Genomic DNA, 24,315 nt, shown 5'->3' on the forward strand with positions numbered 1-24,315 from the left:
CAGTTCTGTGCCTAGACTAGCATCCTGGCATGCTTCCCCAGGCTTTGAAAACACTTGCTTCCTCCTTGTTGCATAAAAGCAGCCTTCCTGCATCCTAATCCTGCTTGGAAGAGGGGGGCAGAAGAGGGGTGCGGTGTTCTGCAAGGTTTTCCAGGATTCTTACCTTCCCTGATTCATTTCAATATTGCCCCCAAAGTTTCCACTGGAATCTGGGGAAGTGTGTCTGATTCTCCATCTCTTTCCTCCACTCACACACCCACCCACCCAGTGGCCTAATCCCAGCCATTTTGTCAGTCATGATGCTCCATCTTGCTGGCTCCAGCAAACGTTCTGGGTTCACAGGGAACAAATAGGAAGAGCAGGCCCGCTGGGTCCAGGACGGTGTCTGAGCAGAAGAGAGGCCTTCTTTCACAGTGAAGCCCACACTTATGTTCGGACCTCACTGCTTCTGCTCTCAGGACCAGAGGGAAGTTTCAGCTTGCCCACCTGTCAAGCAGGGATGACAGTACCTGCCTACTCACAGCGAGAGGGAGTGCAAATGAGTTTACCTATGTGGAGGAGACAGAGTTCTTTTACAGAACTTGACAAATGCAAGTTATTTATATAAGTCCTAGTAAAAGAAACCTGTACAAGGAGCTATTCCGCATTTGTATATCAATTCTCCTTCCTTTGTTTGAAAATAAATGCAGCTGATGGCACTCAGTTATCAGTTTCGTTATTTTAGAAACACTATTGGAGTTGGTGTACCTAGAAACTGTACAAACTACCTATATACAGTTGCCAACATTCATTGAAATGTACACTTTAAATGGATGAATTTTAATGTATGTAAATTATACCTTAATAAATCTGATTGAAAACATGCAAAGAAAAATGTGAATTGGGGTTTTGAGTCTAGAGCCCTGCTAGTTTTTTTTTAACTGCCCAGGAAGGCACTCCTTGTCATGGGATTTCTATGTATAAACGTTAGATTCTGATGCTCTTGCAGAAAGCATGGGCAGTGGGCAGAGGGAGGTGAGCAGGGTTTCAGCAAACTCTCATTCCTGTCCCAGCTCTGTCACTCGTCACCTCTGCGACATTGGGTTAGTCATCCTTTGAGTTTCACTTTCCTCATCCGAGGCTTGTTCTCCCAGAACCACCCAGCTTCCTTTTCCTACCTCAGAGTATAAACCTTGTTCAGTGCCCGAACCCCTCGGTCCCTCTCCCCAGCCTCCAGCTGCCCTGGGGAGTGGGGTCGTCGATTGAGAGGGGTGTCTAGTTTTCTTGACAGAGTATTCATGAGGGGCCCTATTTTCTCAGTACAATTGTCGCAGGTTCCCAGGGCCTCTCTCCTCCTCCTCCCCACCAAGGTGCTCACACCTCTCATATGGGACTCCCTCACAGCAAGGCTCTGCTCTGCGTCCTAGGGCATCTCTAGGAATGGACTCCCATGCTCGGCACCATGGGACAACCGCCGTCGGGTGGGTGGTAGAGATGCCCTCTAGATCTGGTACCTGCAGGCCCTTCCACTGCCCCATCCTGCTGGCTGGGCAAGGAAGGATGGAAGTGGGGCTTGTCTTACAGCGCCATCTTCTGGGCAAACCTGTGAGAGCCGACGTTTCTTGCTGCCATTCAGAGGACACTGGCATATTTTTTGGTCTCAGAAGTTCTTTTTTTTTTTTTTTGAGGAAGATCAGCCCTGAGCTAACTACTGCCAATCCTCTTTTTGCTGAGGAAGACTGGCCCCGAGCTAACATCCACGGCCATCTTTCTCTACTTTATACGTGGGATGCCGACCACAGCATGGCTTTTGACAAGCAGCGCCATGTCCGCACCTGGGATCTGAACTGGTGAACCGTGGGCCTCCGAGAAGCAGAACGTGGGAACATAACCACTGCACCACCAGGCCGGCCCCTCAGAAGTTCTTTTAATCTCATCTGTTTTCCAAGAAGCGAGTTCTGGATTCTGGATTTTCCCAGCCATCTCTTAGGAGAGAATGTTCCAGGAGCTCTCCAACCTTCCAAACACAGGGCTAAATCCTCCGGGGTGATAGGGATGGTCCCTAACCCACTGAGCTCTGGAAGCAGCTGAGGCTAGTCTTTCCCAGTCATTCCATTGGTGAACGCCTATCTCCACATATCTACCCCACATGTCCCCAACACACACACCCCAGGGAGCCCTGTCCGTCACTAAGAAGCTGTTGCCTGGAGGCAGGGGCATAACCTCCAGGACTTTCAGAGTTTTCTTCTATCAAGTTTTCCTGGATGAGGACTCCTTGGCAGCCATGAGAAGAAGATACATGCATTCAAGGCCTTAAAAATCAGGTGTCTGGATAAAGATAATTGTGGGTCTGGTCGAATGGAATCAAATCTCCCTTGCGGGGCTGGCCCTGGGGCCAGATGCTTAAGTTCATGGGCTCCTCTGCAGCGGCCCAGGGTTTCGCTGGTTCAGATCCTGGGTGCAGACATGGCACCACTCATCAGGCCACGTTGAGGCAGCATCCCATATGCCACAACTAGAAGGACCTGCAACTAAGATATACAACTATGTACTGGGGGGATTTGCGGAGAAAAAGCAGGAAAAAAAAGATTGGCAACAGTTGTTAGCTCAGGTGCAAATCTTTAAAAAAAATCTCTCTTGCTACTTCTTTTTCTTTCATTGGGTCTGGGGTTTTTGTTTGTTTGTGGGTAACTATTTTCAGAGTGGGGGATGGTGAGGAGAATAAGAATGCACTGGATATATAAGATATAAAGTGGATTTATTACTTTTTAACATACTTTTCAGAACCTACATGATCAAATCATTGTCCCTAACAAAGTGGTCCCTTTGGAAGGCCTCATTTGAAATAATTACCTGTAATTATCTGAATTAATTCAAAAGCACCAAGTAATCAAACTCTGAGTGGACTTGATTTTTGCAAACTTTTTGGTGACAAGATCATCAGTTAAGCCGGGTAGCAATGTTTTAGATAAAGAATGAGACGTGACTGTAATGAAAATGATTGCCTTCTGTGGGTTATATGCTGACCCTAAATTCTTATTTCCCTCTTCAATCCATGTTCCATGTTGCTGGCAGAGTTCCTTGCACAAAACACAGAGCTGAAAATCTTCAATGGCTCCCTATTACCTTCAGAAGACAAGACAAGCTCTTAGCCCTGTGGTTGAGGCAAAGAGCTGCGGGCAATGGAGTCAGACCAACATGGGTTCAAATCTCACCTCGGTGCCCCGGGGCAAATGATCCAACCTCTCAGGCCCTCAGTTTCCCCGTTTGTAAAAAACTCCCACCAACCCCAGCAAGGTGCCCGGTTCAGAATAACCAGTTGGTAAATATCTACTGAAATAATTTATTCCATAAGAAACTTTACTTTACCACTACTATTATTTTTGTCAATACTGTTTTTCTTAGGTAAGAGTCAGTTTTGAGGGACAGTACTCATCTACACGTCCAGTATAATGTCCACATGTTTCCTAATCACTAACTTCTTTGGATCTTCATCTAAGATATGTTCCAGTTTTAGCTCATAGAGATGAGAAAGAGAGTAGGAAGCAGATGACGACCGTACAAATCTTGATGACAGAGTAACATTTGGCAGCCATTTGATTAATTTTTCTTTTTTTTCAAAGTATGACTTACCTACGGGAAAGAACACACATCTTAAGGGCAAGGTCTGTGAATTTTTACCACCCCTCAGATTAAGATAGAGAACACTATTGGATTTTAAAAGGCGTTTTTACCTTAAAATAGCTCTCAAATCCCTCTCTCCTTTCACCCCTCCACCCCCAGGCCACGGCCATATCTGGGCCCGGTCACGAACTCATCAGTCTCCCTCCCTTTCTTTCCCTAGTGCCTGGCTTCATGGCAAACAGTCAGACACTTGATTGAATGAATGAACGAATATTATTGAATAAACGAGACCCAGTTTGGAGGGGAAAGGAGACCCATAGGGTTGTGCCAAACCTGCTTTGGGTAAATTATTCAACTTTGCCAGAGTTAAAGGGTATCTACCGAGAATTCGGAGGTAAGCTTTTCTTCTCTGTAGCATTTCAAAGGGAGGTTGAGGGCACAGAAAGTTTGAGCCTCAGGCGGGTCCCCAGCTCACCCTCCACCCGACTCCCAGGCCTGGCTGGCCCCGCCTTCACCAATTTGTGCTGCCCAGCAGACACCCTCCCGGCCGCGGTCCAGTCAGCGGGGAGCCATCCATCACTGTCTGGATGCAAGCCAATCCGACCAGCTCTGCCCGCCTGCCAGCCAATGGCTGGAAAGCAAGGGGCGCGGGGCGAGAGAGGGGCGAGCCGCTCAGGGTGGTATAAATGGGGTCCGAGGGCCTGGCCGTGCTACCTCTGTTGTTCAGCCAGGTCTAGGTGTGGCTAGCGTCCCCTCTCCGCCAGAGCCCTGGGGCCTGTGCTTCTGTGTGCGCCCTCTAGCTGGACCCAGGCCCCTGGAGTCTCGGTGTCTGACGTGCCCTGGTGCCAATTCAGCAGGCTGAAGCGGGGCGCCCTTCCCCACACACGCTCGAGACCCGCTGGGTCGCCCACGAGGGCAAGAGGGAGGAGGATGCAGACAGGCGGGGAGGGGCCCTGGGGATGAGAGCAGACGGGAAGGCGGGCCCCGGCGGCCGCTCCGGCCGGGAACCGCCGGCCGCCCTTCCCGAAACCCGGTCGTGGGCAGACGGCGCCCCGCCCGCCCGTGCTCCGCGCTCGCCTCCGCGCCGCCGGCTCCGGCCCTGGCCGCGCTAATGAGGCCGTCTGGGGAGAGCGGGGCCAGCGGGCGGAGCTCGGGGCAGACGGCCAGGCCCGCCGTTCTGGCGGCTCCGCGGGCTGCGGGCGCCGAGAAGGGGCCGGGGACGCAGCGGGGTCTCCTCCTCAGCCCCCGGAGAGCCGGGCCTGCAGCCCTGGGACCCCCGGGATGGGGCAGCGCCCCGCCCTGCCGGCCCTCCCCGGGGCTCCCGCGGTTCCGCGCAGCCCTCTCTGCGCTGGCTTCTCCCCGCAGCGGGGGCGGGTCGGCTGCTTCGCGGCATCCGCCCTCCCCACACTCCTTTAGCCACAGCGGGCGAGGACACCTCTCTGCATTGCCATGCCCCCTCGGCTCGTTTGTCAACCCCACACAGTCCACTTTGGGCAAGGGGTTCGGACGGCCCTATGGCACCGGGCTCGGGGAAGCCACCCTCTCCAGCAGTTCCTCCTCTCGAGCCCGGCTCGGGGGAACCCCAGCAAATACTTTAACCTTTCAGAGCCTCAGTGTGCCCCTCCGCAAAATGGGGATAGCACCGCAGAGTGCAAAGGATTCGGTGAGCCAGTTTGAGCGAAGCCCTGGGCCTTCTCATTCCAGTCCCTGCACAATTGGAATTGCAGGGCCCAGGCGGGTCACTAGGAAGTGAATTTGGCCTCCTGTCCTAGCGGTCATCTAGGGGCGGCGGACGAAGCCGGGCACCAGATGAGGCCTTATTTTGCCTAAGTATTTCTGGAGAATTTCTCATTTCCCCTCTCAACACTGGCCCCCGAACTCTACAGGATTTAATTACATACGCTTCCTTTTCGGAGTTGCCTTTTTACGTTATTTACTGGAATGGGTTATGTACACAGCTATTACAATGTATTTGTTTACATAACTATATCTTCATCATTTTCTCTAATTACAGTATTCATGCCCATTATAAATATCCAATCTTAGAGAGTTTTATAACGTGAGACATGATAACCCACAGGGACAGCCTCTATTAGCACCTAGGGCTCGCCGCTTCTTTACTGTAGCGGCTGGCAGAAATTCCTGTGCCCAAGCTGGCGGGGAACTCGCAGGGCAGGTCAAGCGTGCTGGTTGCTAGGGCAACGCCCTGTCGTGGGTGTTGGGGGCCGGCGAGGAACACTCAGGAACCAGGCTCGGTCCCGCCCTAGGGGCGGAGTTAGTAAGAGCGGGACCCGGAGGGAGCGCATTTCCCGCCAGGTGGCGCCATAGGATCGCGGATGCGGTCCGGGGGCGGGGCTCCCTGCAGCAGTTGGCGCCAGCGAGGGGCGGGGCCGGGGTGGAGCGTGGACCGCAGGGTGTGGTTAGCAAGGGATCAAGGAAAAGTTGCTGTTCGGAGACGAAACGTTAGACACGCTCCGTGACTTCTGGACAGAGACGCAGAAAGTGTACGCGTCACAGAAAGACAGGGAGAAATGAGGAGTTCTGAGACGGGGAGAGAGAAGGGGAGTCGCGTCGCTCAGAAAGTCGCTCCATCCTTCCCGTTTGCCCCCGGGATCCCCCTCCTCCCTTCTCTCCCTCCGGATCTGCAATTCTTCACCCCCTCTGGACCGTACTGCGTGCTCTGGACACACAGGCACGGTGGGGGCTGGCCGATGCTTCCTCTCCTCTAGCATCCGGGCCCCCAGGGCAAGCTTGCAGGGCTCTAGTGCCCAGGGTATATGCCAGTACAGGATTCCCGTGGTCCCGGGCATGCCAAGAAAAACAGGCGTGATCTTCCTCAGTTTGTGCTGAGGAAGGCTTATGCCCTTCCCTTCTGGAGGCTGGGAATGGAAACAGTGACTCAAAGACTCTCCAGCGGGGCCGCCGTGTGTGCGCCATCTTTTGCTCTGTTTTTCCTCGAATATGTGCCATTCCTCCCATTATTACTCTTTTACGATGTCACACAATCATCCTCAGTCTTTGTTCCCACATGTGGGACCCCGTGGTGTCAGTGTCGCACCCCCTCGCTGTGTTAAATCACCCCCTTCCTCTGGCCCACCCCTCTCCCCAGTCACACAACCACAAGGATATGCCCTGGTACTGGGCATCCTGGAGATGAGCCGAAGAGAGTGCAGGAGCCCTTATCAAAACACACACTTCCCAGGCCAAGAGAGAAGGACACCATCAGCAGGAGACAAAAGCAGGTTTATTAGGGCTCTGGGGCCAAGGATGCCTAAGGTCTGAGTTAAGGCAGCTCAGCTGGTTCTCATGGCCCAAGGGACAAGCCAGGGCAGGGAGAAGGGGTGACTCAGTGCTGAAGCCAAACCTGTGCATCTCAGAGTCCTGCCCGCAGACCTCGGGAGGCAGTTCTGGGAGGACTGGGGACATAGAGGGATGGCTCCTGTCCCCTGGGGTCTTGGAGCTTTTGCCAGGATTAGGGGAATGGTCAGGGGGTAAGGAGCCTTGAATGCACAGTCTTCATTTCAGTAATGACCATTTAATTTGTTCCTTGGCAGACTGAAGAACCTGGAGGAGGGGGGTGGAAGGTTGAGAGAAAGAATTGGGGGGAATGTCAAGCGCCTTAACACTGCAGTGAGGGGGAGGGCTACAGCCCACCTTCTCTAAGTGTCCCTGCAGCCCCTGGTCACTAGGTGGCAGCAGCTCATCTCTGCCTAGTTTAAGTGGGGCCAGGTCATCAAACGAAAGAGCAGCCCAAACTGGCTGCAGCCAGCTGCCAGCCCAGGCTCCAGCCTGCCCAGCCCTGTTCCTGCATCTGCAGCCCTGGGTGTGGCAGCAGCCCTGTCTCCTCCACCCGTGCCATGCAAGCTGCCCACAGTGCCACGTCCAGGCAGATGCCCAGGCCTGACAATTCCTGTGCCCAGACACCTCAGCAAACCCCCAGCTTTGGCCTTGGCTGGCAGTGCGTCCTTGACACCCCACCCCAACCCACTGCTGACGTGGCACAGCTGGCAAAGGTGGCTGGCCAGATGCTGCCTCTGGATACCTGCACTCAGATGTGTTCACGCTCACATCCTGCTGAGGAAACAGCCTCAGTCCCATGTCGACACAAATCCATGCAAGGCCAATGTGGCGGGGACCCCAGGGCTCTGCCTCATTCTGTCCCTCCCGCCATTAAGCCTCATTCCCTTCCAAAGAAGGTCAGTCCCACACTGTATGTCCCTTCCACCTGCAGTCTTCCTCCTCTCTCAGGGACAGCCTGGCCCTGGGGTTCTCCCACTTCTAGCAAGAATCTAACTTTCTCCTCATTTCCTCTCCCATTCACTACCTGCAACTTCCTTGTTTTTTTCTCAAGAATTCCATTAAAAGTGCTATGTCTTCATTCTTTCCTCCTTTAGAAAAATAGGAGCTGTGCAAGAGCTTTCCATGCATAGCTCATCTAATTCTCATAAAAACTCTATGAGGAGTGTCCTGTGATTATGAGGCCCAGAGACGTTGAGTAACTTGCTCTAGGTCACCCAGCTTGTAGGTGGTAAGGTAAAACACACATCCCGGGATGACTCACACGAGTGCCAGTGTTCTTATCTGCCGTGCTCATCGCACCCTAACCTCTTTCTGCCCTGAAAATTGCCATGCGGTCCATCCATCCGAGCGAGCTATGAGGAGGCATGGGGAACCAGGAGAAGGGAGAGGCAGAGTGAGCACGAAGGGCAGTCACAGGAAAGTGGGCACCACACCTGGGGCTCCACATGTGTTGGCACAGGCCCATTGCAGCCTGGGCCGCCACAGCAGGAGGTAGTTAGTGCCGGGGCAGGAAGCTCCATAAAAGCAGGATTAGTCTGAGCAGAGAGACCTGTGGACAGACAGAACGGAGGAGGTCAAGCTGTCGGCCTGATAAGCAGGAAGTTTGTGCAGCTGGGAAACCAGTCAGGCCACAGATTCAGGACCCTCCCACTGCCCCACATGCAGCCCCAGATAGGACCATGCAGGGGACTGGCGGAGTGGACTTCTTCACAGCCAGGTCACTGAGGGGCAAGGTGACAAGTTGTGAGTGGAGAAAGTTAGACCCTGTCACAGGTTTAAAGGTCCCTTAACCATTCCAGCGTGGCCTCTAAGCAGCAGGGGGTGAGGGTCTGGAGGAAAACTCCTATTTGGTATCATCTGGTTGAGGGGAGCATCAGGGGCCCAAGTCCCCAGTTGCTTTGGGGGACAGGTGAACCAGCTATCTCCAGCGTGGGCAGCTCACCCCGGGTTTCGATCCAACTACACCAAGCCAGGAGATGAGGTGGGCTGCTGGGAGGGTGAGCATTGTTAATACCCAGCCCTGCACCTCCTTGCAGACTCTGGAAGCCTCCAGTGCCTCTCTCCAAGAGACAGCTGTCACTGCCTCATCCCTTCCCTCCCGCAGCCCTGACTTCTCAGCCTTGACAGCCCCATGGGGTCCCCCTGGGAGGCTCGGCTCTTCTTCTCCCTCTAGCCCATTTCTGGCCAAGGCAGATACAGGGGGCGTACCTGGGCCACACTCTGTTCAGTCAAGCCGCTGTCATCTGCCTGCGGGGAAGCAGTGTCACTGGGTGGTCAGGACAGGGCGAGGGCATTGAGTGAAGAAAGAGAGGTGAAGGAAAAAGGCTGGGCGGGGGTGGTGAGGGGATCCAGGACTGCACACCTGTATCACCCGTTAGTGGAAGCCCAGACCCCCGGGGCCCATCTATGGTACAAGGATGGGAGGGGAGGTTTCATCCAGACATGAGGAGGCAAACTAGGCAGGGAGATTCTGTCTACACCCCCACTCCCCAACCTCAAGGCCACGGCAGCCACGTGGAGTCTCTGAGAATTTATTTCCCCAGACTGTACTTCCCACCAGGGAGGATAGTGAGGGGCTTGGTGATTCTACAGGGCAGAGGACAGGAGAGCTCTTTTACTAACTCTACCCCCCAAACTGCACTCCCCCAACAAGTGCGTCGACCCAGTGGTCGCTTCTGCTAGAGGAGCTTGGGTTTCCACCATCCGGGCTGTGGCAGCCCCTAGCACAGGGAGGACGGGAGGTGGGAGGATGGGAAGAGGGCCTGGCAGAGATGGGAGTGAGGGGCATGCAGGATGACTCTTACCCTAAAATTCACTTTCTGGATCACTTGCTGGGGGTCGCTCTCCAGAATCACGCTACAAGATGAGAGAGAAACCAGGAGGAAAATCCTTGACAGGATCCTCCCCTTTGCGCCTCCGCCTGCTGAGCCCGTTCCCTCCCTCGCCACAGCGGCCACCGTGCCTGCTCCAGGGCACCTTCCCGCTGACACTCCTCCGGTGGCAACTCGCCCTCACCATGGAGAGCCCTCGGCTCCGATTCGTCTATGCTTCAAACCTGGTGGTCACAGACTTGGTCGTCACTAGGCAAAAGCTTTGAAATGGGGTGAGGGCGGTGCAGTCTAGAACATCGGGGTGTCAAAGGCAGGGACTCAGAAAACTGCGAGCTCTTGAACGTTCACTTCGCCTTCTGGATCCAGGGATGGATTCAGACTCAGGGAAGGAAGGACCCCTGGGGTCCCTATCTCATTTCACTGTTATTTTATGCCACAGGGTCATGCTATATACAAAAGAAATGGAACTCCAAAAATCAGAATATCTTCCCTCCTGATAGACCCAAATATCAAGGCTTTTCTCAGCTGGTGGGCACTTTCATGATGCAGTGGGTGCCATGGAGCCACGTGTGGGTGTGTGCAGGGGCGTGTGTGTGAGGGCTGGTCACTGGGGACGCGTTAGAGACGGTGGGGACTAATGCTCCTCCTTACCGGGTCAAGCTCTCCAGGGCAGAAGTCTAGTTTTTCTGTATCAGTCCCAGGGAAGTGAACGCACATCTTTTGAAAGCCTCTTCCAGGCCCCATCCCTGGGGCAGCCCCAACCCCGGGCTCCCTCACCAGGAGTCCTTCAACTGATAAAAACAGAAGCATCCCAGGTCAAGGCCCCAGTTCAGGCGTTGCCTCTACTGACCGCTCCCTGATTTTCCTTTGAGGAAACAGTGAGCTCCTCAGCGGGCAGAGGCTGGCCTTCTGGTGGCGCAGACCCGGAAGCTTATAAAGCCTACATCCTTCCTTGCACAGGCCCTTCCAAGGCCCTGCGCCTCATTTTGTATTTGTAATCGGGTGTGTGTTTTCCTCAAAGAGGTTCCACCAAATTATATAGACGTCTGGTTCCAGAAAACTTGGTCTTATTCTGCTCATTTTTGGGTCCCAGCCATTAGCACAAGGCCTTGCAGTAGCAGGCAGTCAATACAGAGGGAAGGAGGAGGGGGTAATTCCACCGCAACCCGTCTCCCAGAGGACCCCGGCCCCAGGCAGTGTGGTACACTGCCGAGGAGAGAGAGTAATCTCTGGAACCACGCACTTGGTTTTAGATCTTGGCCCTTCTGCTCCCTAGCTGTGTGACCTTGGGCAGGACACCTGAATGTCTGAGCCTTTTACATTATTTATAAAATGGATATAATGATAGGTGCATGTGGATGTCTTTAAAGTGATCAGTTTCTACTATCCTTTGCCGCAGAGCCAGAACTTCTTTTTCTCCCTAAATATTGTCTCCCCCCCATGGAAATTCACTAACCCACTCTTCTCATAAGGGCTCCCAGCTTCCTAAGAATACACAGGAATAGTATACCAATAGCAGGTAACATTTATTCAATGAGAACCATGAGCTTCACCTGCATCGCCTCGTTTAATCCCTACACCTTATGAGGTAGTCTCATTATCTCCATTTGAAAGACAGGGAAAGCGAGGCTCAGGGAGATTGTGTAACCGGCCAGGCCACGCATCAGTGATGTTGGATGGGAGCCCTCAGAGTGGGAAGTGGGGAGGCAGCAGGGCTCTGCCTGAATGAAGCCCTTCCAGGGAGGGGCAGGTGTCTGTGCTGCCTGCTTCTCCTGGGTGCTGGAGACCAAACCTTCTCCCCCAGACCCTGCCTATTCAACAGTCAGCCATAGTTTGACATCACATTATTTTCTTGTTTGCTTGACTTTGGCTAATGCTGAAATCAACTTCCATCCTCAGGAGTAGATGGGGAGATGGGATTACCAAGAATATACTGGGGGAGGGAGAAATTGGCCAGAGAGCCAACAATGTGCTGGGTGCAATCTAGACCTGATAACTCTCCAAGGCATCGCCCGCTGTGAGCGTCCCTGACCAGCCCCTCTTCTCTGCACCCTTCCTCACCCGCCATCCACAATCTCGTCCAGCACCAAGAAGGCTCCGTCCATGTTCTCCAGCAACCAGCGCTTCTCCACATTCTTCCTGAAGGCAGACACAGCTCCTGAGCTTCCCTGTGGCCAGGAGGAGCCAGGTCCCTGCCTAGGTGAGGCAGACCCTCTCCCTCCACTCGTTCCCCGCCACTCCCCGAACAAGCACTGGGAAGGAGAATGTTACAGGCAGTGAGGGACGTGCCTGTACAAGGCATTCCTGGGCAGAGGACAGGTCTGCTTCCTTAAGCCCCCCTTGCCCAACCTCACACACTTGGGGCATTGATACTGCGCCCACCATGGCACCCCAGTGCACTGCATAGCTAGTTTAGATGCTTAGCTCTCCTATCGTTAATTGTGTCGACTGTGGACATTTATTTCTGGATTACCCTGGTTTGGTTTCCCCAGGCCATGTTCACTGAGATAGATACCAGGTAACTGAATGAATGCGGGTACCATGAAAACTACCCTGAGCTTCAAGTCAAAACCTGAGTCTGAGTCTCTGTTGTGATATAAACAGCTTGTAGCCTCAGGCAAATTACTTAGCTGCTTCTTTCTGGCCGCACCCTCATGTGGCTCTGCTCTGGGTGACATCATGGTGGTCAGGTCAAGGGCAGGGGCCTCAGAGGAGGATGCTCTGACTCCACTCAGTCTTGAGGGGACTTCAGGGGAAAAGCAGGGAGGAAGGGCCCTGCCTCTGTGATGTATCAAGTCCTGGGGGATGGGGGCATGGAAGGCAGAGGAACTCACTCACCTTAACACGTGGTTCAGGGACTCAAACAGGCACGTAAGAACAGACATGAGCATCAGCTGGGGGCGGGCAGATACGGGAAGAGGAAAACGAGAGAGCTTGAGATTGAGAAGGCGGAAGGAAGACCTCAGAGCCTTCCTGCATGGGCAGTTGTCCCTTTCCAGAGAGGACAGGCTGGAGACTGACTGCAGCTTGACCTCCCCCTGTATGGGCTGGGAAGCACTGCAGTGCCCCACTGCGGGACAGGGCATACCCTTCTCCAGCAGGGTTTAAGAAAGGAGCAAAGGCTCCCTGCAGAGCACTTCATTTCAGCTTCCCAAGGAACCTAAGGGGCATCCTGGATATGCATTGTCCCAGAAAGAACCATTCTGGCTGCTCCCTGTCCCCAGAAGAAGGACCTCAGAAGGAGGGGTACCAATGGCAAGCCTCAGACTCCAGCTTCTACCCCCGACTCCAAGCCATTCCCCCACAGACAGACCCTCCTTGTCACCCCAACCTCCTAAATTCACCTCATTCTCGTGGGATGAGCCCACCACATACAGGAAGAGGTCAATGCTGCTCTTGTAGACGATGGTCATGCCCCCGAAAAATGCAATCTCACCTAGAAGTGGAGGGGGCTTTCAGTTCTGGCCACCTCTGCCTGGCCCCACCTCCTCCTCTCCAGCTCTGTGACTCTCCCCCTGTGTCCTTCTTCCCTTTCCAAGGAACCCTTGGAAAGACTAGCACTACGGACATCACCCTTAGGCTACTCTGTGTCCTTCCCCCCACCCTCTGCTCTATTTCTAGCAATTGCCTCACTTTGAGGAGTCAACAAACCCAGGTCAAGGTTGACCTTCTGCCCCGCTCCCACCACGTGCAATGCCTTGGACCAGACCGAGGCTGGTGGGGGACCCACAGTACAGTTTGCCTCTTCTGCCAAGAGGGCAGTCTAGGTGTGCTGGGGGTGGGGGGCTAGAGGGGTGGGGAGTGAAGGTTCCCTGGAGGAAGGAAGAGGAGAACAGCCGGGAAGGAGAGGAAAAAGAACCTCTGAAGAAAAGGGAATGGCCTGTGGGTGTGTGAGGCCGACGAGGATGGGTGTGTCCAGGTGGAGAAGACGACGGTGTGCATCTGGGAGTTCTGGGCAAGCAAGAGGCGGACACTTACTGTCAGTCCGGCTGGTCTTGTTGAAGACATTTTTCTCAAAGGCCATCTGCTCCTTCATGGAGGGGAATGTGTCATCATAATACTATGAGAAATGGAAGAAGAAAGGCTGATCGCCATTCCACAGAGCCTGGCGCCTCCCTGGATTTTGTCCCATCTCTACTGCCCTCTAGGCCCGTCTGCTCACTGTTTCCCATAAACACAAATTCTAAGCAAGGAAAATCATAAAAAGTGAAGGAGTTTTGAGGCCTGCTTTTGGAGTCCTCTCCTCATTTCTTGGAGGCCTTTGCGCATTTGGCAGATGTGCGGTGTGCTCAGGGCTGGGGTGGTCCCTAGGTCACACTGTTTCTACACGAACTTGAGTCTATGGGAAAGATGGCAGAGCCAGGGGTCCTTCATCACAACAGTAACAATCATAACAGCTACTTTCTTATCCCCGTGACCTAGACAGGGAAGTGAGGCGTGAAGAAGTCAGGTCACTTATCTGACATCTCACAGTTGTAAAGGGCAGAGCTGGGATTCAACCCCAGGAATGGGCTGACTTTAGACAGTGTTATGGTGAGGATTAAATATCTAAGGAAAAGGTCCTGGCACACATTATATAAGTAAATCAATGCTTTTTCTTTTGTTTTAGATTGGCACCTGAGCTAACAACTGTTGCCAATCTTCTTTTTTTTTCCTTCTTTTTCTCCCCAAATCTCCCTAGTACATAGTTGCATATTTTAGTTGTGGGTCCCTCTAGCTATGGCATGTGGGACACCGCCTCAGCATGGCCTGATGAACGGTGCCATGTCTGCGCCCAGGACTCGAACTGATGAAACCCTGGGCCACCTAAGCGGAGTGCGCCAACTTAACCACTCAGCCACGGGGCCAGCCCCATGAATGCTTTTTTGTTTGAGTTTGGTGAGCCTCTCTCCCTGACTCAGTTTCTTAATGTGAGCATGGATGGGTCCCCCTGGCAGGAGGCCCTGGAGCCTTTGGCATTGCTGGTCCACCTCTGACCATCTGCTGGGGCAAGGCGTGGTCAGCTCAGCTTTCACTATTCTAGATGCGGATTTTGCCACTTAGTAGCCCATCTGCAGGCAAATTAGTAGCCTCCTGCTGGCCACTGCTGTGGTGGACAAGCTCATCTGAATGTCACGAAGACAAAAAAATTTCAGCCCCAAACAAACAAAAAATCTATAATGCATTTCATAGCTAGTTTACATCTGTATCTCCTATCATTAATTGTGTCGACTGTGGACATTTATTTCTGGATTATCCTAGTTTGGTTTACCCGGGCCATGTTCACTGGGATAGATACGAGATAAGTGAATAGTTGGGGCAGTGAAGGCCGCGCTCCTGAGCTTCAAGTCAAAAATGCCTGAGTTCAGATCTCTGTGCTGATAGCAATGCCTGTGACCTCAGGCAACTCAGTTTAGCTTCTCTAGCCCGCATTTTCTTCATTTGTGAAAAGAAGGGGTTAGACTAGATGGTCTCTAAAATCCTGTCTGATTCTAAATTCTTGGACTCCTCATACTAAATCCTAGGTGTTTACCAAGCGTAGAAGAAAAGTGGAGGTTGCTTACTTAGAGTTTGGGGACTAGGACTCCTACACACATTCCCTGCTTCAGGGGCCAGCAGTCTGACAAGGCAAGAGAATGGACAGAATGACCTTTGGAGGGGTCTAAGCTGGGCCCCTCTGAGCCACAGAGCCCACAGTGGAGTGTCCCCTGAGACAGGAGAGTCAGCTGGGTGGGGACTTCTCTTCTTGGGGCTGCAGCACAGTGTCTTCAGGGGCCCTCCGCTGAGTGGGGGACGTTACCTTGGCCAGCAGGCGGTGTCCGTCATTATCTAGGATGAAAACAGCCTTGATGGTGTAGAGGGAAGGTTCCTGCAACTGACACCAGGGGAGAGCTCCGTTGGCCCTCAACTCGAGGCAGACACCCTGTCACTGGCTCTATGGGATCTGCTGGCCCCAGGAGTCCATCCTCATGCTCCAGCGACCCCAGTTCCAAAAGTCCACAACTGGTTCCGGCCCAACCCTGTGCCACATGGGCCACCTCCGGTGCCTGCTCCACTGCCAGGCAGATGTTCCACTGCAGGCCCTGGGTGGGCGCTGTGCCCATTGGGTGCAGAAGGTCCGTCCGGGCCCAAGTTCTGTCATGCACTGACTGCTCCAGAGCCCGAGTCAGAGTGTATCACAGAACCTGGGCCGGGGGGACAGCGGCGCCAAGCCTCCTCCTTCCAGCTGACCCCGGGCCGAGGCTGGACCCGCGCTCTCAGCGCGCCCCCAGCCCCCTGGCCCGGGGGGGAGCTCCAGAAGCACGCACGTCAGGCTGGGGCGGACCCGCACTCCTTACCCCCTCCCAGCGGAATCTCAGCCCACCCCCAGCCCCAAGCAATCCTCATCACTGCTCCGAACTGATCCAGGACTTCAGCCCCGCGCGGACTCGGGACGGGCCTCCTCGCGAGCCGGCGCCGGGAGGAACTTTTCCTCGCCTGCCGTGGCCCGGCCCGCCCCGCGCTGCCCAGCGGGGGCCCCAAGTTCCCGGGCGCCGGCGCGCGACTTGGGAGTTGCTGCCCCCGCCCCCACCCCCGCCGCCCCGGGACCCGGCGCCCCCCGCTCCGTACCCGCAGCCCCGCGGGCTCCCCGGCTTGGGCGGGCGGCGCCGGGCCCCCGGCCTGGGCCGCCGCGGCCCCCTCCCCCGGGTGCGGACGTGGCCAGGCCTCCGGCCGCTGCATTCCGCTCGCCGCCTCGCGCTGACAGCGCCGCCCGCCCGTGCGCCGCCCGCCGCCCGCCGCCCCGCCTCCGCGCCGCCCGGCCGTCCCGGAGGCCACCGCCGCCCCCTCCCCGGCGGCCCGGGCCTCGCGCCCTCCCCTCTTTCCCCCTCTGTGCGTTTCTTTCCTTTCCCCGTGGCCCCTTCCTTCTCGCCCTCCCTACTCTCCCTTCCCACCCTCGCCGCCCTGCGCCCCACACCCAGCTCGCCTTCCCCCACCTCTCATTTCCCCCTCTCCTCCTTGGCTTCTTTCCTTTCCTTAAAGCCCAGAACTCTCAGCATCTTCATTTTGCCCCAGCACCAGCCCTACTTTCACCTCTGCCTCCCCTCTGGCCTGTGGGTTTGGTTTGCACCTGTGTCCGCAGGCTGTTTTGGGGCCAGCAGAAAACACAGACAAAGCCCCGGTTTGTCCCTTGACTCCAGGTAGATACCTTGGGGACAAATAGATCAGGTCATCCTTCGGGTCTCAGGGTCAGGTTCTAGCAGTGAGAGCAGACGAGGATAGCTCTGTGGAGACCCCTCTGTGCAGAAGAGTTTCTCTCACTTCTCAGGAAAGAAGCCATGCCCCTGCCCCCAAGTCTTGCAAGGCACAGACAGGGCACAGCCTGAAACAAGACAGATGCCTGGCAGCACAAATGCTCCACCAGTGGCATCAGGCTTTGCTATGCTTTGGTTTCTTTGGTCTAAGTGTACCAGAGTCCAAGCTTTCACTTCAGGATACTCAAGGCCAGAGGGGAAGGCACACTCCGTTGGTACAGAGTTAACAGTACGTACTCATTTGCCCCTAACAACACCATGCATGTATTTTACCTTTAACATTTTCATATACGTTACTTAATATAACCCACACCTGTGAGGTAGGTATTAGCACCTCCCCCCACCCCCATTTTAAGAAAAGGGAAACTCAGAGTTTATGTGACCTTATCAGGATCATACAGCTAATACATAGTTGCATGGGGGTGGAACCCAGGTTTCAGACTCAGCATTTCTTCCCCATTCTTCTCTTCAAGGCCTCTTATGTCGTGTACCATATGCCCTCATCCCAGATGACTGCCGAATGGGGCTTTCCTCTGCCAGATACTATCAAGTCTTCTCATTCTTCAAGTCTCGGCTTCAGCACCAAAGGGCCCTCTCCGACACCCACCAGATCTAACTTGATAGGTCTCTCCTGCCACGTTCTCTATCTCAGCACCTGCTTATTTCTTACATTGTGCCTTTCTCAATCTCTACTTTTACTAATTTTTTTTAAAGATTTTATTTTTCCTTTTTCTCCCAAAGCCCCCCCCGCTACATAGTTGTGTATTTGTAGTTGTGGCATGTGGGATGCCGCCTCAGCATGGCTTGACGATTGCTGCCGTGTCCGTGCCCAGGATTCGAACCGTTGAAACCCTGGGCCACCGAAGCAGAGTGCATGAACTTAACCACTCGGCCACGGGGCTGGCCCCTACTTTTACTAATTTGTTTAGAAATGTGTGTGGTCCTTCTCCCCACCAGACTTTGAATCCTACGAGAACAGAGATAATGTGTCTGTCTTGTTCACCGTCGAATTCCTGGAACCCGGAACAGGGCCTGGCACGTGACAGGTGCTTAATAAGCATTTGTTGAGTAAGTGAATGAATAAATGAATTCAGGATGAGGGAGATCATGTATAAATATTCACAGACTACCTATTTTAAACAAATAATAATTAAAATGTACTTATCAATGAAACCATATTTTATATGCTGGACAAATATTTATTGAGTGCTTCCCATGTACCAGGTACTATTCTAGTCACTGGGATACAACAGTAGACAAAATAAACAAAATCTGTACTCTCCTCAAACTTATATTCAATGTTTTTGTGTGTGTGCATGCATTTCTGTGCAAGGCAGAAAATACACAAACAAACAAAATAGTATGTAAGTTGATGATAAGTGCTATGAAGAAAAATAGAGCAGGAATGAGGATGAGAAATGTGAGGGGTTGGGGAGAGCAGGACATTTTTATTAGGGTCATTTGAGAAAGCCTTCAGGAAGGTGACATTTGAATAAAGAGCTGAAGGAAGTGGGAGAGTGAGCCATGTGAACATCTGAGAACATCTACTGACCCTCTTTCTATTATGTTTTAGAAGGCACATCTGAATCTTCCTTGCCAGCTATCAGAGTTATAATAGTGGACATTAATCAACACTATCTGCTACGATGCAGGGGGAAGACACAGTATTTTATTTGTTTGGATTCCAGATCATCAGAAGTTATGTCAATGGTCATGCTGGCTCAGTATGTTATAAAAAATACTAGTTTGATTTTTTCGATGCCTTAATATTTCTGTGAGGTAGTACATTTTTAGCTCATATTTATAAAGACAGTACCAAAAAGCCTCCAGGGGCATTTCCTCACAGTGGGAAAGGGTCAGCTTGCAGAAGAAGGGAGGGAGGAAGACCTGGGAAGACAGAGGACTTAGGGAAGTGATGTGGCTCCATGGGGAGAGGTGGCAGAGGAGTTTGTTATAGGAGGAGTGGATGAGAAGGCACTGGAGAGGGGCAGAGGGTCTGGGGATGAGAGAGAAGGCCGGGGAAGGATGCTTAGGAACCACAAAATCCTCATCATCGCCACCTCCACCACCACAGTTGGTATTGTTATAATCACTATGGTCTCTACATCTTTTTGTGTGTGTGTGAGGAAGATTGGCCCGAGCTAACATCTGTGCCAATCTTCCTCTATTTTTTGTGTGAGACACCACCACAGCGTGGCTTGACAAGCAGCGTGAGGTCCACGGTGGGGATCTGAACCTCCGAAGCCCAGGCTGCTGAAGTGGAGCACCAGAACTTAACCACTGTGCCACCAGTCCAGCCCCTCTCTACGTCTGTTTTTGGTTTTTCTGCTTTTTCACCCCAAATCCCCCCAGTACATAGTTGTATATTTTAGTTGTGGGTCCTAGTTGTGGTATGTGGGACACCAGCTCAGCATGGCCTGACAAGTGGTGCCATGTCTGCGCCCAGGATCCAAGCCGGTGAAACCTTGGGCCGCTGAAGCGGAGCGGGTGAACTCAACCACTTGGCCACGGGGCCGGCCCTCTACATCTTTTTTTGTTTGTCTTTGTTTTTGTATTATTTTTATTTTTTTTTAGGAAGATTAGCCCTGAGCTAACATCCATACCCATCTTCCTCTACTTTGTATGTGGGACGCCTGCCACAGCTTGGCTTGATAAGCAGTGTGTAGGTCTGAGCCCGGGATCCAAACCTTTGAACCACAGGCCACCGAAGGAGAGTGCGGGAACTTAAGGGCTACTCCACCAGGCGGCCCCTGTCTACATCTTAAGTGCAGTGGTGAATAAGAAAATTCAGAGCCCTCAAGTTGAACGTTTCAAGGAAGATATTTTCCCCAAAGATGACGCCTCTCCAAACTCCCTCAACAGCGACTACAGGACTTTTTTCCCTCCTCAAGGCCTCCTAGCCCAGGGTGCCCCTTAAATGGGGTTCCATGTAAAAATACAAGCTCAGCATGCACAGTGTCGGGACAGTGTCTTCCACAGAGCATCACCCCAAGAGAACTTTCCAGTGTAAGCCTGGCGGCACTTGAGAATCATGCAAGTACAGTAGAAGAGCAGCAGCTGGAGTCTCCCTGGAATGAGGAAGCCAGAGCTGGATTCAAAAAGAATGCAGCCTGCATGTTCCCCTGTTCTCTGCCCTTCAGGGCGGGTGTGCTCAGTTGTCGGGGAGGGCCATGTGTATCTCCAACCAGCTGGAGTCTGCGAAGTATCTGGGCTCAGAATTGGTCCTCAACTCTCACACACACACATCCCTGCCCTTTGGAGTCTCCAGGAGACAAGTGCTTCAAACGGGTTCCCCTCTGTGTCTAGGTATATCTTGGAGGTGAGACCATTCCACTTCCTCTGACTCACCCTCCTGCTGCCACATTTCTGTGCTGTCTGTCCTAAGATTTTGGCATCTGTTCTTGTGTGACAAGAAGAAACAGATCCCTTGGGTAACAGCCTCTCTTTATCCTTCCTGCTATAATGTCAAGAGGGGGAGGTGTGTGTGGAATGTGAGGTGTGGCTGCGTGTGCCTCTGGCATCCTCCAGAGGGAACGAAAGCTTCTACACTTTGTCTGCAGGATGGGTTTCCAGGTGACCATCCTAAAGGCAGCTCTCATTTCTTCAACACCTTTGGATTTCTCTGGGATAATAAGGTTGTAGAGTGCGTGGAGAGTTGGGCAAGAAAGAAACCTCATGCTCAGCTTTACCCACGCATGAGTGGCTTTATACACAGGAGCTGATTTTTAAACTTTATGAATATGTATATTGTTATCTCCATTTAGCTCAGGAGGGCCCAACTAGTAAGTGGCAGAGCCAGATTTTTAACCCAGCTCTGAGTCCACAACGCCCACTCTTCCTACCTCACAATAGCGCCTCCCTGATTCTGACACGGCACGCTGAGAGCCTACACAAAGAAAATTACCCAACATTGTTCAGACTTCCAGGATGGCTGAACTCAGCTTCATAAAATGATTAAACAACATGGTCTCTTCATTGGATCGGTCAAGGAAGAGAGCATTTTAGGATTGAGAAAGAGTATGTGCCTCCTAAAATCAGCTGGTGATGCTAGTCTGTGCCATGCATTTCCACTGCTGTTCTGGATTCCTGCTCCAAGCTGGTGATTCTCTACTCTGGCTGCACTTAAGAATCACCTGAGGAGCTTTTACAAAATCCTGATGCCCAGGGCTGCTCTGGGAGACTCTGATTTAATTGGTCGGCAGTGAGACTGGGCATTGATATTTTTTACAAGCACCCCAGGTAATTCTAATGTGCAGCCAGGGTTGAGAAGCAATCTTCTAAGACAGCCGCGGAAGGGGTGCACAGGGAAGAGGCTGGCTTGCAGAAGAGCTTTACCTCTTTTGATGGTTTAATGGTAACAAGCTTGCTAATGATGTTTACCATGTAAGAAAGGGGGCCAGATGTCTGGATTAGCTAGAAAACTAATTGATTTCCTTGCAAGACATGCTAACATTTAGTATTGATGGGATGTAATCCTAGAATCTCTCAGAAGGGCTGTAAGGAAATCTCAGGCAGTCACCTAATACACTACCCTGGATTAGATGGAAGTTGGAGAGTGAGAAATATGTCTGTAGATTAGCAAAATTTAAAACATTTTTAAAGAAAGGACAAATAATGGGCAAGAAGAATGGCAGAAAGACTGGGTTTCTCCTTAGGGGAAAAAACAATTCCTGCTATTCCAGAAGAAATCTAAGCCCCAGCCAGTCTGCCCTCTCATATCCCCTTCTCCGAGGGTTTCCTGGCAGGTGTCATCCTTGTGGGATGACTGGAGAATGGATGTGCCTGCTGGTGGCAACAATAGCTTTTCCTATGGAGGAAGCTGTGTCAACACAGGTATTACTGGGACAAGTGGGGATTTCAGTGTATAGTTAGCTGGCTCTTTTTATGACTCCAAGTGCCTGGGCATTAGAACGAACCCTCTTTCTGGCTTTTCACTGCCTTCTCTTCTCTCCTGGGCAGCCTGGAGTCACACTGGCAGGGCAAGGCCTGGCTTCACTGACGGCTCTCAGCCTCTCCCTTAGGGAGCAAGTGCATGTGCTCACTTTTTCCAGTGGTCTTCTCTGTCTGATTTAATGGATAAACCAGGACTGATGACACATCAGCATGGGATCTGTCTTTTGCTTCTTGGGTAATTGTCCCAGTAACAGCTGTCCTAAGCAAAAGCCGGGGGCGGGGGGGGGGGGGAAGGGAGGAAGGTGGCTTCCTGGTGAAGAAGGACACACCCTGGATTTTACAAGGTTAATTAGTGGGTTCTGAGAAGGACGTTTACACCTGCTCAGACTTGATTGGAATTCTAGACAGAGTGGAAGACAGTCTTTCGATCTCTACCCTTTACCATGGAGTATAAATATCCTGGATGCCCACACCCTGCCAGGCCTGCCCGCCTGCTGCTGATTGAGATTCTATCTATATTCTCCTCAGCCCTTGCAATGGGCCAGTAATTCTTTGTCTTTCCTTTTTCCTTCTTTGTGTAACTGCTAAGCAGGAAGCTTTTTCTAACTACCTCCAGTCATTCTTTAACTCAATACAGTCTTGATCCATCTCTCTCTCACTAGACATATAATAATTATTATACACATTTAAATACAATACTTGAAGTTAGGAGGCAAAAGAAAATGAACGGGATGATGTGGGCAAAAACAAAAGACCTCTCCACCCGTCTCCCACTCCTTCCCTAAGGATTAACCAATGCATAGCCCAGTTAATGCTATGTTAACAGCAGGCTCCTATTCGAAGTGCCTGCTACTCCCTCCACACCCGGGACCCAAGAAAGGAAAGGAGAGGATGGGCAAGAGTGCTATTTCAACAAACCTAGGAGGCATTAAAAAGTGACCCAATGAATGTAGGCTTTCCAAGTGATGTGACGATATCACACATTATCTCCCCAATGTGGCCTTCCCACCGACAGCTGCCATCTCATTTCAGTGACTATTTACCTTATTTGATTTCATGTTAGTCAGTCTTATATCCACTATATAACTTTATTTCTCATCCCAGGCACCAGTACCCTGCTATGTAGCTCAAAGAAAATTGGAAAATACAAATGGACTTCTCCAAGAGCCAATTTTGTTGGCACTAAGGTTTCCTGACTCCCCAAAGATAAAAGGTTGCCCAGTTGTTTTTCTTTTAAACTGTCAAGTTTTAAAATTGTTCTGTATTTGCTGTGTCAAACAAATGACCACTCACAGCCTGCAATCTCCTTCTCCCTTCTCAAAATAGTCTTGTATTTAAGCCCTGTGACTTTAGTCTAGCCTTGATATCTTTCAGTTCTATGGTTTTTAAATATTCTCTTCTCAACCCCCTTGCTATATTTTAATTTTTATTATTTTTTATTGAAGTATAGTTGATATATAATACTCTGTTAGTTTCAGGTGTACAACATAGGGATCTGACATTTATTTGTTATTGATCACCCTAAGATGTTACCATCTGTCCTCATACAAAGTTATCACAGTATTGTTGACTATATTCCCTATGCTATGCATTACATCCCATGGCTTATTTTATGACTGGAAGTACCTTTTATCCTCTTTACCTATTTCGCCCTTTCCCCACCCCCTCAGTATTTTAGAGTTAATGATCACACCTCAATTTCTCTTCCCTTCTTATGCATCAGTGTATTTACCTTCATGGTCTTATTAATTCAGGGGCTGAAGGGTCTATTTCCTTGGTAATATACTGTATCCTTCAAAACCACAGCTCCTCCAAGTATGAATTTCTGCTTTTGACAGGAACTTTTTTTTTCAAATTTTTTTATTTTTTCTTTTTCTCCCCAAAGCCCTTCCAGTACATAGTTGTACATTTTTAGTTGTGTGTCCTACTACTTGTGGCACGTGGGATGCCCCCTCAGCGTGGCTTGATGAGTGGTGCCATGTGCGCACCCAGGATCCAAACCGGCGAAACCCTGGGCAGCGGAAGCGGAGCTGGCTAACTTAACCACTCGGCCCCTGGCGGCCCCTTGACAGGAACTTTTTATCACAGGCCTGCCTGCTTGAGTTCATTTTCAATTATTCAGTATTTATTGAGTGCCTACTATGTTCCAGGCACCATTCTAGGTTTTAAGACTCAACAGTTAACGCACAAAATTCTAGTCCTTGTTTATATTCTAGCATTTACCAGGAGACAGACAGTAAAACGAATAAGGAAAACGTGTTCTTTGAATCAGTCTTTGAAATGCGTAACTAGGGAGCCGGCAGGTGGTGTAGTGGTTAAGTTCCTGGGCTCTGCACTTGGGGGGGGGGGGGGGGCGGGGCGGGGGCAGCGGGCCAGCCCTACACACTGTTCATCAAGCCCTGCTGTGGCAGCTTCCC

General features: G+C 51.9%; 1 protein-coding gene across 9 annotated transcripts; it reads right to left on the reverse strand.

Moving 5' to 3' along the window:
- Nucleotides 1–6,829: 6,829 nt before the first annotated feature.
- Nucleotides 6,830–16,481, reverse strand: COPZ2 (COPI coat complex subunit zeta 2). 9 transcript variants are annotated; one of them, XR_011523039.1, is made up of 10 exons: nt 16,323–16,481; nt 15,514–15,588; nt 13,713–13,794; nt 13,079–13,170; nt 12,573–12,628; nt 11,796–11,873; nt 9,708–9,759; nt 9,112–9,150; nt 8,337–8,452; nt 6,830–7,167 (listed from the first exon to the last, which is right to left on the reverse strand). XR_011523039.1 is itself a non-coding variant. In XM_070560574.1 (9 exons), exons 1-9 carry the CDS (start codon nt 16,431–16,433, stop codon nt 7,120–7,122), a joined length of 633 nt encoding a protein of 210 aa, XP_070416675.1. In that variant the 5' UTR covers nt 16,434–16,480; the 3' UTR covers nt 6,830–7,119. The 9 variants fall into 9 exon arrangements, 3 of the variants coding, with proteins under 3 accessions (XP_070416675.1, XP_070416677.1, XP_070416676.1); XR_011523044.1 differs by lacking the exon at nt 8,337–8,452 and having other exon boundaries at nt 9,112–9,169; XR_011523041.1 differs by lacking the exon at nt 8,337–8,452 and having other exon boundaries at nt 11,796–11,986.
- Nucleotides 16,482–24,315: the final 7,834 nt, after the last annotated feature.

This window comes from Equus przewalskii, chromosome 10 (genome assembly GCF_037783145.1).
Source record: "Equus przewalskii isolate Varuska chromosome 10, EquPr2, whole genome shotgun sequence".
NCBI classification, from domain to species: Eukaryota; Metazoa; Chordata; class Mammalia; order Perissodactyla; family Equidae; genus Equus; species Equus przewalskii.